The sequence below is a fragment of the Neomonachus schauinslandi genome, chromosome 8 (assembly GCF_002201575.2).
Source record: "Neomonachus schauinslandi chromosome 8, ASM220157v2, whole genome shotgun sequence".
NCBI classification, from domain to species: Eukaryota; Metazoa; Chordata; class Mammalia; order Carnivora; family Phocidae; genus Neomonachus; species Neomonachus schauinslandi.
The window spans coordinates 43,434,816-43,450,853 of NC_058410.1; the positions used below are offsets into that span (position 1 = coordinate 43,434,816).

Here is a 16,038-nt window from a genome sequence, read left to right on the forward strand (position 1 = left end):
CTTGATCCCAGGACCCCGGGATCATGACCTGAGCCGAAAGCAGACGCTTAACCACTGAGCCACCCAGGCACCCCTGTTTTGTTTTTTAGATGGCACATTTAAGTGAAATCATATGGTAATTGTCTTTTTTTGTCGGACTTATGTTGCTTACCATAATACCCATTAGGTCCCTTTGTGTCACAAATGGCAAGATCTCATTTGTTTTTTTGTTTTGTTTTAATTTTTTTATTATTATGTTAATCACCATACATTACATCATTAGTTTTTGATGTAGTGTTCCATGATTCATTGTTTGCGTATAACCCCCAGTGCTCCATGCAGAACGTGCCCTCTTTAATACCCATCACCAGGCTAACCATCCCCCCACCCCCGTCCCCTCTAGAACCCTCAGTTTGTTTCTCATATCTCATTTGTTTTTATGGCTGAGTAAAATTCCATTTTGTGTATGTATCACATCTTATTTATCCATCTATCATGGACACTTGGGTTGCTTCTGTATGTTGGCTATTGTAAATAATGATGCGATATACATAGGGGTACATATATCTTTTTGAATTTGTGTTTTTGTTTTCTTCAGGTAAATACCCAGTAGTGGAATTAAAAGATTATATGATAGTTCTGTTTTTCTTTTTTTTTAATTTTTAATTTAAATTCAATTTAATTAACATATAGTATATTACTAGTTTCAGAGGTAGAATTTAGTGATTTATCAGTTGCATATAACACCCAGAGCTCATTCCATCAAGTACCCTCCTTAATGCCCATCACTCAGTTACCTCATCCCCCTCCAACCTCCTATTTTTAAATTTTTAAGGAACCTCTATACTGTTTTCCACAGTGGCTGCACCAATTTCTATTCCCACCAACAGTGCACAAAGATTCCTTTTCCACATCCTCACCAACACTTATTTCTTGTCTTTTTAATACTAGTCATTCTGACTCGATATCTCATAGTGGCTTGATTATTTCCATTTTCCTGGTGATTAGTGATGTTGAGCATCTTTTCCTGTGTCTACTGGGCATCTGTATGTCTTATTTGGAGAAATGTCTATTCAGGTCCTCTGCTCATTTTTTAATTGGATTGTTTGGTGTTTGTTGTTGTTGTTGTTGTTGCTGAATTGTATGAATTCTTTATATATTTTGGTTATTAACCCCTTATGGTATATGTCATTTGCAAATATCTTCTCCCAGTCACTGGGTTACCTTTTCGTTTTATGGTTTCCTTTGCTGTGCAAAAGTTGTTAATTTTGGTGTAATCCCAATAGTTTATTTTTGCTTTTGTTTCCCTTACCTAAGGAGACATATCTATAAATACATTGCTAAGGTCAGTGTCCAAGAGATTACTGCCTGTTTTCTTTTAGGAGTGTTATGGTTTCAGTCTTATATTTAACTCTTTAATCCATTTTGAGTTTATTTTTGTATATGGTGTAAGAAAGTGGTCTCATTTCATTCTTTTACATATGGCTGTCCAGTTTTCCTAGCACCATTTATTGAAGAGACTGTCTTTTCCCTTTGTATATTCTTGCCTCCTTTGTCCTGTACTAATTGATCATATAGGTATGGGTTTATTTCTTGGCTCTCTCTCCTGTACCATTATTCTGTGTGTCTGTTTTTTGTGCCAGTACCATACTAGTTTGATTATTATAGCTTTGAGTGTATCATGAAATCTGGGATTGTGATACCTCCAACTTTGTTCTTCATTCTCAAGAATGCCCTGGCTATTTGGGATCTTTTGTTGTTCTTTACAAATTTTAGTAGTATTTGTTCTGATTCTGTGAAAATACTTACTGGTATTTTGATAGGGGTTGCATTGAATCTGTGGATTGTTTTGGGTACGATGGACATTTTAATGATAATCTTCCAGTCTATGAGCATAGTATACCTTCCCATTTGTATCATCTTCCTTTCTATTCATCAGTGTCTTACAGTTTTCAGAGTATAGGTCTTTTACCTCCTTGGTTAAATTTACTCCTAGATATTTTATTCTTGTTGGCACAATTGTAAATGGGCTTCTTTTCTTAATTTCTGTTTCAGCTATTTCATTTTTAGTATGTAGAAATGCAACAGATTTTTGTGTATTAATTTTGTAGCTGACAACTTTACTGAATGCATATATTTGTTCTAATAGGTTTTTCGTGGAGTCTCTCGGGCTTTCTATATATAGTATGTCATCTGCAGATAGTGACAGTTTTATTTCTTCCTTATCATTTGGGATTCCTTTTAGTTCTTTTTCTCATCTGATTGCTGTGACTAGGGCTTCTAGTACTATGTTGAATAAAAGCAGTGAGAGTGGACATCCATGTCTTGTTACTGATCTTGGAGGAAAAGTTTTCAGTTTTTCACCACTGAGTATGATGTTAGCTGTAGATGTCATATGTGGCCTTTATTCTGTTGAGGTATATTCCCTCTAAGCCTGGTTTGTTGAGAGTTTGTTTTTTTTTTTAAATCATGAATGGGTGTTAAATTTTGTTAAATGCTTTTTCTGCATCAGTTGAGATGCATCTATTGAGATTTTTATCCTTCTTCATGTTAATATGATATATAACATTGATTTTGCAAATACTGAACCACTGTTACATCCCTGGAATAAATCCCACTTGATCATGGTGTATGATTTTTTTTTTTTTAGTGTATTGTTGAATTTGATTTGCTAATACTTTCTTGAGGATATTTGTATCTGTGTTCATCAGAGATATTAGCCTGTAGTCCTCTTCTTTTCTAGTGTCTGTCTGGTGTTGCTATCAGAATAATGCAGTCTTCTTAGAATAAATTTGGAACTTTTCTGTCCTTTTCTATTTTTTTGGAATAGTTTGAGAAAAATAGGTATTAACTCTTCTGTAAATGTTTGGTAGAATTTACCTCTGAAGCCATTTGGTCCTGGACTTTTGTTTGTTGGGAATTTTTTAATTACCCAGTCAATTTTGTTAAAAGTAATTGGTCTGTTCAGATTTTCTATTTCTTCCTGATTTGGTTTCAGAAGATTGTATGTTTCTAGGAATTTATCTCTTTCTTCTAGATTGTCCAATTTCTTGGCATATAGTTTTTTTATAATATTCTTTTACCATCCTTTGTATTTCTGTGCTGTCAGTTTCCTGTTTTGTATCTGATTTATTTATCTATTTATCTTTTTTTCTTGATGAGGCTGGCCACGGGTTTATCAATTTTGTTGATCTTTTTGAAGAACTGGCTCTTGGTTTCATTGATCTTTTCAATTGTTTTTTTAGTCTCTGTTTTGTTTATTTCTGATCTAATCTTTATTATTTCCTACTTTCTACTACCTTTGGGCTTTGTTTTTCTTCTTTTTCTTGCTACCTCAGGTGTAAGGTTAGGTTATTTATTTGAGATTTGTTTCTTGAGGTAGGCCTCAAGTTTATGTTATAAACTTCCTTCTTAGAACTGCTTTTGCTGCATCCCAAAGATTTTGGACCATTGTGTTTTCATTTTCATCTGTTTCCGTGTATTTTTGGTCTCCTCTTTGATTTGTTGGTTGACCCATTGGTTGTTTAGTAGCATGTTGTTTAGACTTCGTGTGTTTGTGTTCCTTCCAGGTTTTGTTTTGTTTTGTTTTGTTTTTGGTAATTGATTTCTAGTTTCATACTTTTGTGGTTGGAAAAGATGCTTGATAGGATTTCAGTCTTCTTAAATTTATTGAAGCTTGTTTTGTTGCCTAACGTGGAGAATATTCCATGCACACTTGAAAAGAATGTGTATTCTGCTGTTTGGGTATGGAAAGTTCTGTATGTATCTGTTAGGTCCATCTGGTGTAATGTATCATTTAAAGCACTGTTTCCTTATTGATTTTCTGTCTAGATGATCTATCCATTGATGTAAATATACCATCCCTTACTATTATTTTATTGCTGTCAATTTCTCCTTTTATGTCTGTTGTTTTCTATTTAGGTGCTCCTATCTTGGATCCATAGACATTTACAGTTGTCATATCCTCTTGTTAGATTGATCCCTTTATCATTATGTAGTGCCTCTCTTTGTCTCTGGCTTACAGTCTTTGTCTTAAAGTCTATTTTGTCTGATACAAATATTACCACCTGACTTTTGTGTTTTTTTGTGTGTTGGGGTTTTTTTGCTTCCATTTTTCTATCGCTTCACTTTTAGTCTGTTTGTTTCTTCAGATCTGAAATAAGTCTCTTGTAGGCAGCATATAGCTGGGTCCTTTTTTTTTTTTTTTAATCCATTCAGTCACCCTGTGTCTTTTGGAGCATTTCCTCTATTTACATTTAACCTTGCTGGGTAGAGTATTCTTGGTTGCAGGTTTTTCTCTTTCAGTACTTTGAATATCCTACTCCTTCCTGGCCTGCAAATGAATATCCTACTCCTTCCTGGCCTGCAAAATTTCTGCTGAAAAATCAACTGGTAGCCTTATGGGGTTTCTCTTGTATGTAATTGTTATCTTTTATTGCTTTAAAATTCTCTCTTTATCATTACAGCTTGCCATTTTAATTATTATGTGTCTTTGAGTGGACCTCCTTGGGTTCATCTTGTTAGGGACTGTCTGTACTTCCTGGACCTGAATGTCTGTTTCCTTCCCCAGATTAGGGAAATTTTCAGCTACTGTTTCTTCAAATAAGTTTTTTGCCCCCTTCTTTCTCTCTTCTCCTTTTGGGATCCCTGTCAAGTGAATGCTACTATGCTTGATGTTGTCACTGAGTTGCTTTAACCTGTTTTCATTCTTTATTATATTTTTTTTGTTTTTGCTCTTCAACTTGGTTGTTTCCCATACACTGTCTTCCAGAGTGTGGATCCGTTCTTGTGCTTCCTCTAGTCTGCTATTCATTCTCCGGTGATTTTTTTCAGTTACTTAATTCTTCTCTGACTGGTTCCTTTTTATATTTTCTATCTCTTTGTTGAAGTTCTCACTGAGACCCTCCACTCTTTTCTCAAGTCCACTGAGTATCTTTATGACCATTACTTGGAATTCTTTATCAGTCATATTGCCTATCTCCATTTCACTTAGCTCTTTTACTGTGGTTTTGTCTCATTCTTTTATTTGGAAAGTATTCCTCTGTCTTCTCATTTTGTCTAACTCTCTGTGTTTGTTTCTATGTATTAGGGAGGTCAGCTATGTCTCCTGGTCTTGAAAGTAGTGACTTTGTGTAAAAGAGGTCTGTGGTGTCCTGTAATGCAGTACCCGCTGGTACCAGAATGAGGTTTTCCACTGAGTGTCTCCTCTGTGGGCTGTGTGTCCCCTACTGTTGTGACTGAGCCGTGTTTGCCTGCAGCCCAGATCGCTTCACTGACCTGCTTTTCCTACTGTGGGAATATTGGGCAGGGTTTGGTCCCCACACAGTTGAAAGGCCTCTCTCAGGTTGCCTAGAGCTCATTGGTGGGTGAGGTTGGGGTCAGGCTATTTATCTACAGTTAGCCTCTCTGCCATAACTACAGGCATAGAGGTTAACAGGGCTTGCTCCCTGTGTGGGCAGCTAAGAGGCTCAGCTGCTGGATCTGTAGACATGCTGATGTGCTGGGTTCCATCTCCCCCTCTCCTCCGAGTAGGAGTAAAACTTTAGGGTGGCACACGTCCCTGCTAGGGCTGCTTGTAGGGAGTGATGGGGCAGAAGCTACTTTGGAGGATGCCTGCTGAGGTGGGTTCCCAGAGAACGCAGTGCTAACAACATCGATGGAGAGTGTTAGTCTGGCTCCAGCAAGTGTCCAGTTATCTAGGCTGGGGGAGGGGAAGAGAAATGGTGCCTGTCAGCACTATTATTCCTGGAGAAATCTGAACATCCCTGCCCCTCCAGTGCCCGTTCTGAGATTAGTAAATAAACCTTCATGTATAGCATTGGTGCTGTGTCTCTGGTTGAGTTAGTTATTATACTGGCTCTTTAAGGATGGGGACCCAGTTTCCTATTGCCCTTCAGCTCTCCTGGAGTTAAGCCCGCTGATTTTTTTTTCTTTTTTCTTTTTTTTCCTAAGATTTTATTCATTTATTAGAGAGCAGGAGGGAGAGGGAGAGAGAATATGAAGCAGACTGCACTGAGCGCAGAGCCTGACACAAGGCTTGATCCCATAACCACGAGATCATGATCTGTGTCAAAGCCAAGAGTCAGTGCTCAACCAACTGAGCCACCCTTAGCTCACTGAATTTTAAAACTCCCAAAGTTAAGGCTCATCGGTTTTCAAAGCCAGGTGTTATAGGGACTTGTATTCCTAGTACGGGTCCCTAGTGCCTAGAGTGCCTGGTGTGGGGTCTGATCCTCTCGCTTCTTTGTGCTTGTGGCGTCCCTCCTGTTTGTGGTTAGTTTCACAGAGGGGTTTGGTTCTCAGCCACGCCTATGCCCCTCCTACCCTTTTCGATGTGGCTTCCTCTCTATGATTAGTTGTGGAAGGTCTGTTCTGCCAGTCTTCAGGTCATTTTCAGAGTTAGTTGCATATATGTAGTTGTTACATCAGAGTGTCCATGGGAGAAGGTGACCTCAAGATCCTGAGAAGAAGTCTTAAACACATTTTATTAACATGCCCTTATATAGCTAAGTATGCTAATAATATGCCAGCTTCAAAAGATGAACCATTTCACAGAAACATTAGATTCCCTAATAAGCCACATAGAGTTCATCGGTAATATTTGATAATTTGTGAAAATTTTATGTATACAGCTGGTCTGGGAGTACTTTTGAATATAAACGGTGGCATAGAGCAATGGTCCGTGTTACTGCTCTGGAACAGATAGGATAGATGCTGCATGGCAGAGTGCAAGAATCCACTATTTTTGAGAAGTTTTCTTAAGGCTCGAAGTGGCTTTTTGGTGAGTAGCTCAGTTAGAAGAACTGAGTGTTTAATAATAAAAGCATATTCTTCGTTCGTTTCAAATGTACAGGATCTTTTTTCAATTAATCTGAGATTGCTCTTTTATTACTTCATAAGTTTCCTTGTGCTTCATATAGTGCTTATGTACTCGAGGGTAAATCCTTTCTCCCTCCCTCCTCTCTCTCTCTCTCTCTCCTGTTGGTACGTTTTCTGTCTCTGACATTGATAAGAAAGGGAAAGTAAACAAGTTTCCAGAATTTTCAAATAAGCAAAAAATCAAGATTGAGACTGGCAGGAAAACATTTGGAGGAGCAGTGAGGAGGAGGATCTGCTCACGGTTGCTGTGCGTCTGAGTCTGTCCTCAGTGAGACGTACTGGGAAGACTGGGACTGGCCTTACTAGTAACATTAGTAGCATTGTCTACGGCCAGTGGGGAGAAGGTGCTGACGGCTCCTGTGCTCTATGAGGATGATTTCATCTCCCAATTATGGAGGAGTGTGAAGCCATCAGAAAGTAGTTGTCCATCTTCCCGCTCTCTCTACCTAAAACCTCAGTCTTCAGCTTTGCTCTCTTGGAGGACTTTTTCCTACTCGGAGCCAACACCAGTCTTTCCACCTGTGCTGGGGAATCCTGACCTTCGCCTTTCTCCATGACTTCGGTTCCATAGTTGACCCTTCCTGGTTCACATTTTCAGTCCCTCTTTTAAAAAAAAGCACTCTCCCTGGATTCTGCTGCCTCCTAGTTGTCCCTAGTTGTTTCTCTTACCCACAATTTCTTGGAGTTTTTTCTCTACTAGTGGACTGCCTCCATTCACTTACCATCCCCTCACCCACTTTTGCCACTTACCCTCCAGCTCTTCCCGCCCCATTCTACCAAATGTGCTCTCAAAGACCTACTTCTGAGATTTAGGTTCTGAATGCAGAGGCTTTGAGTCCTCATTTTTCTTGATTTTTGGGCAGCCTTCGACGAGATCTACTGTCCATCCCTTGCTTCTTAGACCTTGGTCCTTCGTCTAAAGGTCCTCATCTCTCCAGGACGATGCCTCTGTCTGTGGGTCCTCATCCTCCCTACCACCCCTGAACCTGTCCAAGGCCTGGTCCTCAGTCTTTTTCACTCTTTCTCAGTAGTTTCTTCCCTCTGGATCCCATTCAGCCCAACAGCTACAAGTACCTCTGCAGTGTGAGCATGTCTACCCTTCCAGCTCTGGAACCCATTTTTCCCTTCACAGAGTCCTGTGCTTTTTCCATCTCTGTGCCTTCTGCTCTTACTGAGCCTTTGGCCCAGGATTCTCTCTCTATAGCTTCCCGCTTAAAATTCTCACTAAATGAAGAGATTCTGGTTAAGATAAAGTAAGCATTTCACTCAGAATAAGGGGAAACTCCTACATTACCATTGTCACTCCCACCCCTTGCAAAGACTCATTTTGTATTCTCCTTTGTGTAACTTACTGAAATTTTACTTTGACTAATGGAGTAAATATTTCTTTTTTTTTTTTAAAGATTTTATTTATTTATTTGAGCCAGAGAGAATGAGAGAGAGAGAGCAGGAGAGGGAGGAGGGTCAGAGGGAGAAGCAGACTCCCTGCTTAGCAGGGAGCCCGATGCGGGACTCGATCCCGGGACTCCAGGATCATGACCTGAGCCGAAGGCAGTCGCTTAACCAACTGAGCCACCCAGGCGCCCTGGAGTAAATATTTCTTTAAGGTTGTCTCTACCAAGCAGCATGAGAGCAAATACCATGTATGTGCATTCAGTTCACAGTTGTGTTTACTGTGCCAGTTATAGGTCTTGGCACATAGCAGGTGTGCAATATATTTTTGCTGAAGGGAAGAATAAATGAAGTAGGAATTGACCGTCAAAGTATGTTATCAAATTTTAACTAGGTAATTGGATTTTTAAAAATTTTCTCAAGGGGCGCCTGGGTGGCTCAGTCGTTAAGCGTCTGCCTTTGGCTCAGGTCATGATCCCGGGGTCCTGGGATCGAGCCCCACATCGGGTTCCCTGCTCTGCGGGGAAGCCTGCTTCTCCCTCTCCCACTCCCCCTGCCTGTGTTCCCTCTCTCGCTGTGTCTCTCTCTGTCAAATAAATAAAAAATCTTAAAAAAAAAAAAAACAAATAAAAATTTTCTCAAAATACATGTTCTTTCTTGTAAGTAAAATGATTAACATTCAATATTCTTTAAAAAATTTAAGAATGACTTTTATAAATGTTTTATTTCAGTGGGTGATTTTTATTTATTTATTTATTTATTTAAAGATTTTATTTATTTATTTATTTGAGAGAAAGAGAGAGAGAGAAACAGCATGAGAGGGGAGAGGGTCTGAGGGAGAAGCAGGCTCCCCGCTGAGCCGGGAGCCCGATGTGGGACTCGATCCCAGGACTCTGGGACCATGACCTGAGCCGAAGGCAGTCACTTAACCAACTGAGCCACCCAGGCACCCACAGTGGGTGATTTTTAAGGAAATTTTCAGGGTATCTGTTGGTAATTAATGAATGTTTCTTTAATTTTCCCTTTCAGTTTGATTGTTAGGTTTTTCTAAAATGAGTATTGATTATTATTTTAGCATAATTAATGTTAATCTTTTAAAAGGGTTTAATGTTTTCTAACTGTAATAGTAACATATATTCATTATTGAAGGTTCAGAAATACTGAATATCTCCAATTAAAATTTGGTTTATTTCTTTACATACCTTTAATATGTATCTGCACACACATACACACATTTTTCCCTCTATAAGATTGGATCTTATTGATACAGCATTATGGTCTCTTATAGGCTTTTTCTTATATTATGAAATATTCTTCTAAATAAGATGTGCATTTTAATGGCTTCACGATACTACATTGTATGAATTTACCATCATTTATTCAATGATTCTGTTACTTTAACAGTGTTAAAACTGTTGGTATAACATGCAACAATTTAGCTTAACATTTTAAGCTAATATACACACACTTTTCAATGAAAGTACTTTATTAGTAATGAGTTAGATTTTAGTGGGAACATATTTATATATTGCCAATGTATTAGTTCAGTCTGCCATGACAAAGAACCATAAACCTTCCCACTGTATCTTCACATGGCTGAAAGAGAAAGGAAGCAAGCTCTCCAGTGTCTCTTATGAAGGCACTGATCCCATCATGAGGACACCACCCTCACAATCTTGTCTAAATTTAATTATGTCCCAAAGGCCCCATCTCCAAATACCGTCATAACGGCAGCTCAGGCTTCAATAGATGAATTTTGTTCAGGGAAGGAGATGGACACAATTCGGTCCATAGCAGTCAACAGTGAGAACTATTTCAGAAAAAATTTGTTGTTCCCTAAGTAGCATTTTAAAAACTAGGACATAGAATTGTTTTTATTTTATCCGTGGGTAAGATTATCTGAAAATCTTCATAGAAAAAGTAAAAATTCTAACTATTCCTTATTTATCATGGAATATATAGTTAAATTATGCATTATTGGCATAAAATGGCACTGTGAAATTACATGAAATTGCTGAAATGATTGTACTGTCCCATTCTCTGAATGTTCATAGTTCCAGAAAAACTGCAGGTGGCTCTTAATGTCTTTTAAAATAGTTTATGAAAAGAGACATTAGAGACTTTCCTTTTCCTGTGTGGAAAATAATAGCCAGTTTTATGGGTGATTATTATCACTTACCGAAGTTTCTTCTAAAATTAGTCTCATTCTGTCAGTAAATGATACAACTAATAAAAACGGTTTACCATCTTATAGTGCTTTATATTTTTTGAAAAATCTTTGTATAACATCATTTTTTAAATGTCAGTGATAGATTGATCTTATAACAATGTCACTAGAATAGAATAAATATCTCTATTTAATATTTGAGAAACTTGAAGCTTGGAGAAATTAAGTTATCTTACCTAGGGTCAAAAATCCGGTTTGGATCAATTCTATTACTTCAAGTCATATCTTCTATGTGTTCAAAGAATCTACAACATTTCTGTTTCTTTGGTTTGAGAAATAGTAATTAATCAGAGAAAGATACTTTAAAATGGTTACCTTTGTAATTATGTAGAAAAGTGAATAGAGGATACTACATCTTGTTAATGTTAACTCGAAAATTCATATATAGCATTCTCATTTAAAAATAGTATCATTAAATAGTGGTATATTTTAAATGGTCATTTAAGAGCACTATTGGGGCCCCTGGGTGGCTCAGTCACTTAAGCGTCTGCCTTTGGCTCAGGTCATGGTCCCAGGGTCCTGGGACCGAGCCCCGCACTGGGCTCCCTGCTCAGCAGGAAGCTTGCTTCTCCCTCTCCCCCTCTTGTATTCTCTCTGTCTCTTTCAAATAAATAAATAAAATCTTTTTAAAAAAATAAAAGCACTATCGGGGCGCCTGGGTGGCTCAGTCGGTTAAGTGTCTGCCTTCGGCTCACGTCATGATCTCGGTCCTGGGATCGAGCCCCACATCAGGCTCCCTGCTCAGCAGGGAGCCTGCTTCTCCTTCTCACTCTCCCTCTGTGTTCTCCCTCTCTCTCTCAAATAAATACATGAAATCTTTAAAAAAATAAAATAAAAGCACTATTAATTTGTTATTATGCTTGGCATCCTTTTATTGTTCCTTTTTAAGTTTTTAGAAACTTTATTTTAACATTGTTGTCCTGAAGATATTGTTATATGGCCAGTAGAATATTGTATTTCTTTTATATAATATAGCTTCAGAATCAAATAATTGGTTTTCTTAATGTGTGAGTTGTTGTGGTCAGAACCCTGGACTATTTGAGACTAAACAAAGCTACTGCAAATTCAGGTATTTTTTATTTTTGGCTGATAAGATAGCATGTGTATATCATCAGAACAGGAGTCAGTAGTAAGGTCTCTTTTTTTTTTTTTTTAAAGATTTTATTTATTTATTTGACAGAGAGAGACACAGCGAGAGAGGGAACACAAGCAGGGGGAGGGGGAGAGGGAGAAGCAGACTCCCCACCGAGCAGGGAGCCTGATGTGGGACTTGATCCCGGGACTCCAGGATCATGACCTGAGCCGAAGGCAGTCGCTTAACCGACTGAGCCACCCAGGCGCCCAGTAAGGTCTCTTTTTTACAACTCCTCAACTTTGCTGTTGTAGTGGGAAAGCAACTGTAGGCTATCCATATGCAAAGGGGAATAGCTGTGCTCCAATAAAACTATTTACAGAGACAGGCAACAGCCATATTGGGCCTGCAGGTCCCAGTTTGCTGACCCCTGAATTAGAATATCAAGTGAAATAGAGCTCTTCACCATACTGTTTCCCTATTATTTGTAAGCTGTTTTATTTACTTAAATTCTATTCTTTTTAACTTAATGCTTTCATTTTGTATGCTACTGTGCTTTTATATCGTCAGCTATTTTTCTAGGCTCTCTAACATACTCGCACAGCTTTCCGACACTGTTGTCAAGACCCCCAAATTCAATCAATTGAACGTTTACTGAGTTTCAGGACTGAGTGGTGGTAAGGAAATGGAGGTACTGGATTTAAAGAAAGACAGATTCCCATGGATTTGGGTGGTCTTGGAAGACTTATTAAAGGATACAGGACTTGAGATGACCCTTCAAAGACTGCAAGGAAATGAAGTATTAGAAAAAAGAGAAGAGTATTTAGAGGCACCTGGGTGGCTCAGTCAGTTAAGCATCTGCCTCCGGTTCAGGTCATGATCCCGGGGTCCTGGGATCGTGCTCAGCAGGAAGCCTGCTTCTCCCTCCTCCTCCCTCCCTGCTTGTGCTCTCACTCTCTATAAATAAATAAATAAATAAATAAATAAATAAATAAATAAATAAATAAAATCTTTTTTAAAAAAGAAGTTTATTATATTTTTAGAAGATTTTATTTATTCATTTGACAGAGCACACAAGCAGGGGGCGAGTGGTAGGCTGAGGGAGTTTCATCCCCAGTTTCATCCCCAGTTATGTGGAATCCCACCAAAAGTGGTCCTTTTCAAGATCATTGCCTGGGATAAAATGAGGAAAGTGTGACTTGTTTTTCTCTAGGGATTCCTTCTCTTTGCATTATCTCTTTTCCTTCCACGTGCCTCATATGATAGATAAGGGATGCACACAGACTGCCCTGGGAAGGTCTCAGACCTGTGGCCTGTAGCACTCTAGCAAATGGACTTCTTTCCAGCTGGTTGGTGTGTTTTTCCCTAGTGTCTCTTTTAGCCTTTTCTGGGCATCCACATGCTAGGCAGGTATGACCCTGGGGGAGGGTTGTAGGAGACCACCAACTTTCTTGGGTTATAAGCTACCTTTAAGCTTAAATGTGTAAATGAAAGGAGTCTTCCATGGGGATCTTTGCTAGCTCCTTAGGGACATAACCTGAGATTTGGAATTAGAGTTATTTAAAAAAAAAAAAACAAGAGTAACTATAAATAAGCATTTATTTCCCTCTGTTGCACATATTTTCCTTTGGAGGTAGCTAGCAGGAGAAGTAGCTGGCAAGAATAATGGGGTCTTGCCATCTCTCAGTCTTTTCGCCTTTGTTATGATTACATCTCACAAAATATAGCAGACCAAGTGAATATATGGGTAGGGAATTGATTCTGGAAGACAGGGCCCTGTGTGGAAAGAGTGAAGCCCCTGCAGTGGGGTTAAGTCTCCAATGTGTCTTCTCCTTGCATAAGTACAGCTATAAGCCAGGCAGGTGCCTGCCTAGATTTAGCAGTGGGATCTAGCCTTATCAGGGTATGTGAAGAGCCAGGGAGTCTGTCTCCATTGCCTCAGACTACGTAAACAAATTCTCTACACAAATGGCAATGCTTTTGCATCTTCATGGCAGTTTCTGGCTCTTGGTGCTGGAATACATTTCTAAAGCCAGAATAAGATCACATTAAAATGAGCAAAGCTCCAGGACACTGATTTTTAGCTTCTGGATAGTTGGATTGTATAGTGTTCATTTCTTTTTACTTCAGAAGAAAGTGGGTGCATCTCTAAGCCTTAAGTAATAGTCATGAATATTGTACTATTTGACTACAGTGGTATGATGGGGGGTATCAAAGAACATGCAAGAATGGGAGCATTACTATAAAGGGACTATGTTGTCATTTGGAATTAAGGTCGGGGAAATCTTAATGGAATCACTAAAATCCAAGGACTAAAATGAAAATAAAGACCTGTACCCAGGACACTCTGGCTCTAGGGACCTGGCTTGCCTGGAGACAGGAAAAATTAGGGAGTGAGTAAAACTACAGTGTTTGATTTGTGAGCAGAAAAGTATGAATTGGATTTTGTAAGGAGACGACTAGGAACTTGAAGATAAGAGGATTAGCCTTAAAAACAGACCATAGGGGAATTAGAAAAGAAAATCTCTAAATTTAGAACCTACCAGACATTAAACAGTTGAAAGAGGCCTTTAGGAAGAGTTAGGGCCTAGATGCAAAGCGTCTCTTCCTCTGGGACACTTGTGTAGGGCAGATACTTACTCTGAGGCTTTTCTCCTGACCCTCACCCCCAAGCTAGACTGAGCCATATGGAAAACTCCTTTCTTCTAGGCCACGGGGCCTCCTTTGTCTCTTTTCTCCTCACTGATTTGTAGTGAAGTCTTCCGGTGCAACTTTTAAGGTTGGACTAAGGTAAAACTAGCCAAGTAAATCAATCTATGAATCCAAAACGATGCATGAAGCTTCAGTATTTAGTATTTACCATAGCCAATATTATGTGTGTTGAATAATATCAGTCCAAATGAAAGAATTAACTTCCAGTAAGAAAAGAACGTGGTTTGCTGAATTTCTTCTCCCTTTTTCAAAATCATGCAGGTAATATATGCTTTAAACACTAAAAATGATGAGCATGAATCTGCAATCCAAGCCCTCAAAGATGCTCATGAAGAAGAAATCCAACAGATTCTTGCAGAAACAAGAGAAAAAATACTGCAGTATAAAAGCAAAGTGACAGAGGAGTTAGACCTTAAGAGAAAGATTCAGGTTTTAGAAGCATCATTAGAAGATCACATAAAAATGAAGCAGCAGGCTTTGACAGAATTTGAAGCTTATAAGCAGAGAGTTGAGGACATGCAACTTTGTGCAGAAGCCCAGCATGTCCAACGCATAGTAACCATGTCTAGAGAGGTTGAAGAGATTAGAAGGAAATTTGAGGAAAGATTACGGAGTTTTGGACAACTCCAGGTACAGTTCGAAAAAGACAAACGCTTGGCATTGGAAGATTTGCGAACTGCTCACAGACGGGAGATCCAAGAGCTGTTGAAGTCACAGCAGGATCACAGCGCCTCGGTCAGTAAAGGGCAGGAGAAGGCAGAGGAGCTGCACAGGATGGAGGTGGAGACTTTAAACCAAACACTGGAAGAGCTAAGACTTGAACAGAAAAAGCTCATTGAGGATTATGAAGGCAAGTTGAATAAAGCTCAGTCCTTTTATGAGCATGAGCTTGATACTTTGAAAAGGTCACAGCTTTTTACAGCAGAAAGCCTACAAGCTAGCAAAGAAAAGGAAGCTGATCTTAGAAAAGAATTTCAGGGACAAGAAGCAATTTTACGAAAAACCATAGGAAAATTAAAGACAGAGTTACAGATGGTACAGGATGAAGCTGGAAGTTTTCGTGACAAATGCCAAAAGCTTCAGATAGCACTTGTTACAGCAGAGAACAGCGTTCAGGTAAGTAAAGCATGTCACATTCAACATACAGATTTTTCCCCCCAGTTTTGTCTTTCTCTTTCCAATTAGACTACTTTAACTTTTTTTTTTCCATTTTGCTTTCTCCTACTTTTCCTTTGTGAGAAAATCCATAAAGGGGTAATTTTTACTACTCTGTAGTTATTATTTCCAACTCTAACTTCAGATATTAAAGGCCCATAAAGATAACTTAAAATCTTACTGATTATGAAAGGATTTTATTGAAATAACATGTTAATATTTTTCACAAGTGGCTTGGGAGAGTTAAAATATTGGGCTTTGGGTTTAATGGTGTTTTCTCCTTTACCTTCATTAATAATGATCTGCCCAGACAATGAACAAAAAATTGATTGCTTTATAAACCTGAATTAAATAGGCATATGGCACATGTTTGAAAAAAAAGCCACGAAGTCCCTACAAATTTTGTTTTATTGGCATAGAAAATTTCAAGGCTGTTTTTAGTATCTGTGCAGTATTGAGTGGATTAGAAGGGGTAGAATAGTCTTTCATGATTGAGTCATACGATTTATGAAGATAAGTTATAAGTGTTATCAAAACAGATTTAAAAGTAGGTATTATTAACTGTGACTTTTGAATAAGAGAAAGTTGATGCTTGTAATTTAAGTGAATTAGCATCATTAGC

General features: G+C 38.6%; 1 protein-coding gene across 1 annotated transcript in view; it reads left to right on the forward strand.

The window, feature by feature from the left end:
- FAM184A (family with sequence similarity 184 member A) overlaps positions 1 to 16,038 on the forward strand; it is a 111,696-nt gene that overhangs the window by 29,960 nt on the left and 65,698 nt on the right. The window contains exon 2 of the mRNA XM_021693463.1: positions 14,523 to 15,377. Within this exon, the coding sequence (XP_021549138.1) occupies positions 14,523 to 15,377 (855 nt within the window). The remainder of the gene's footprint in view (positions 1 to 14,522; positions 15,378 to 16,038) is intronic.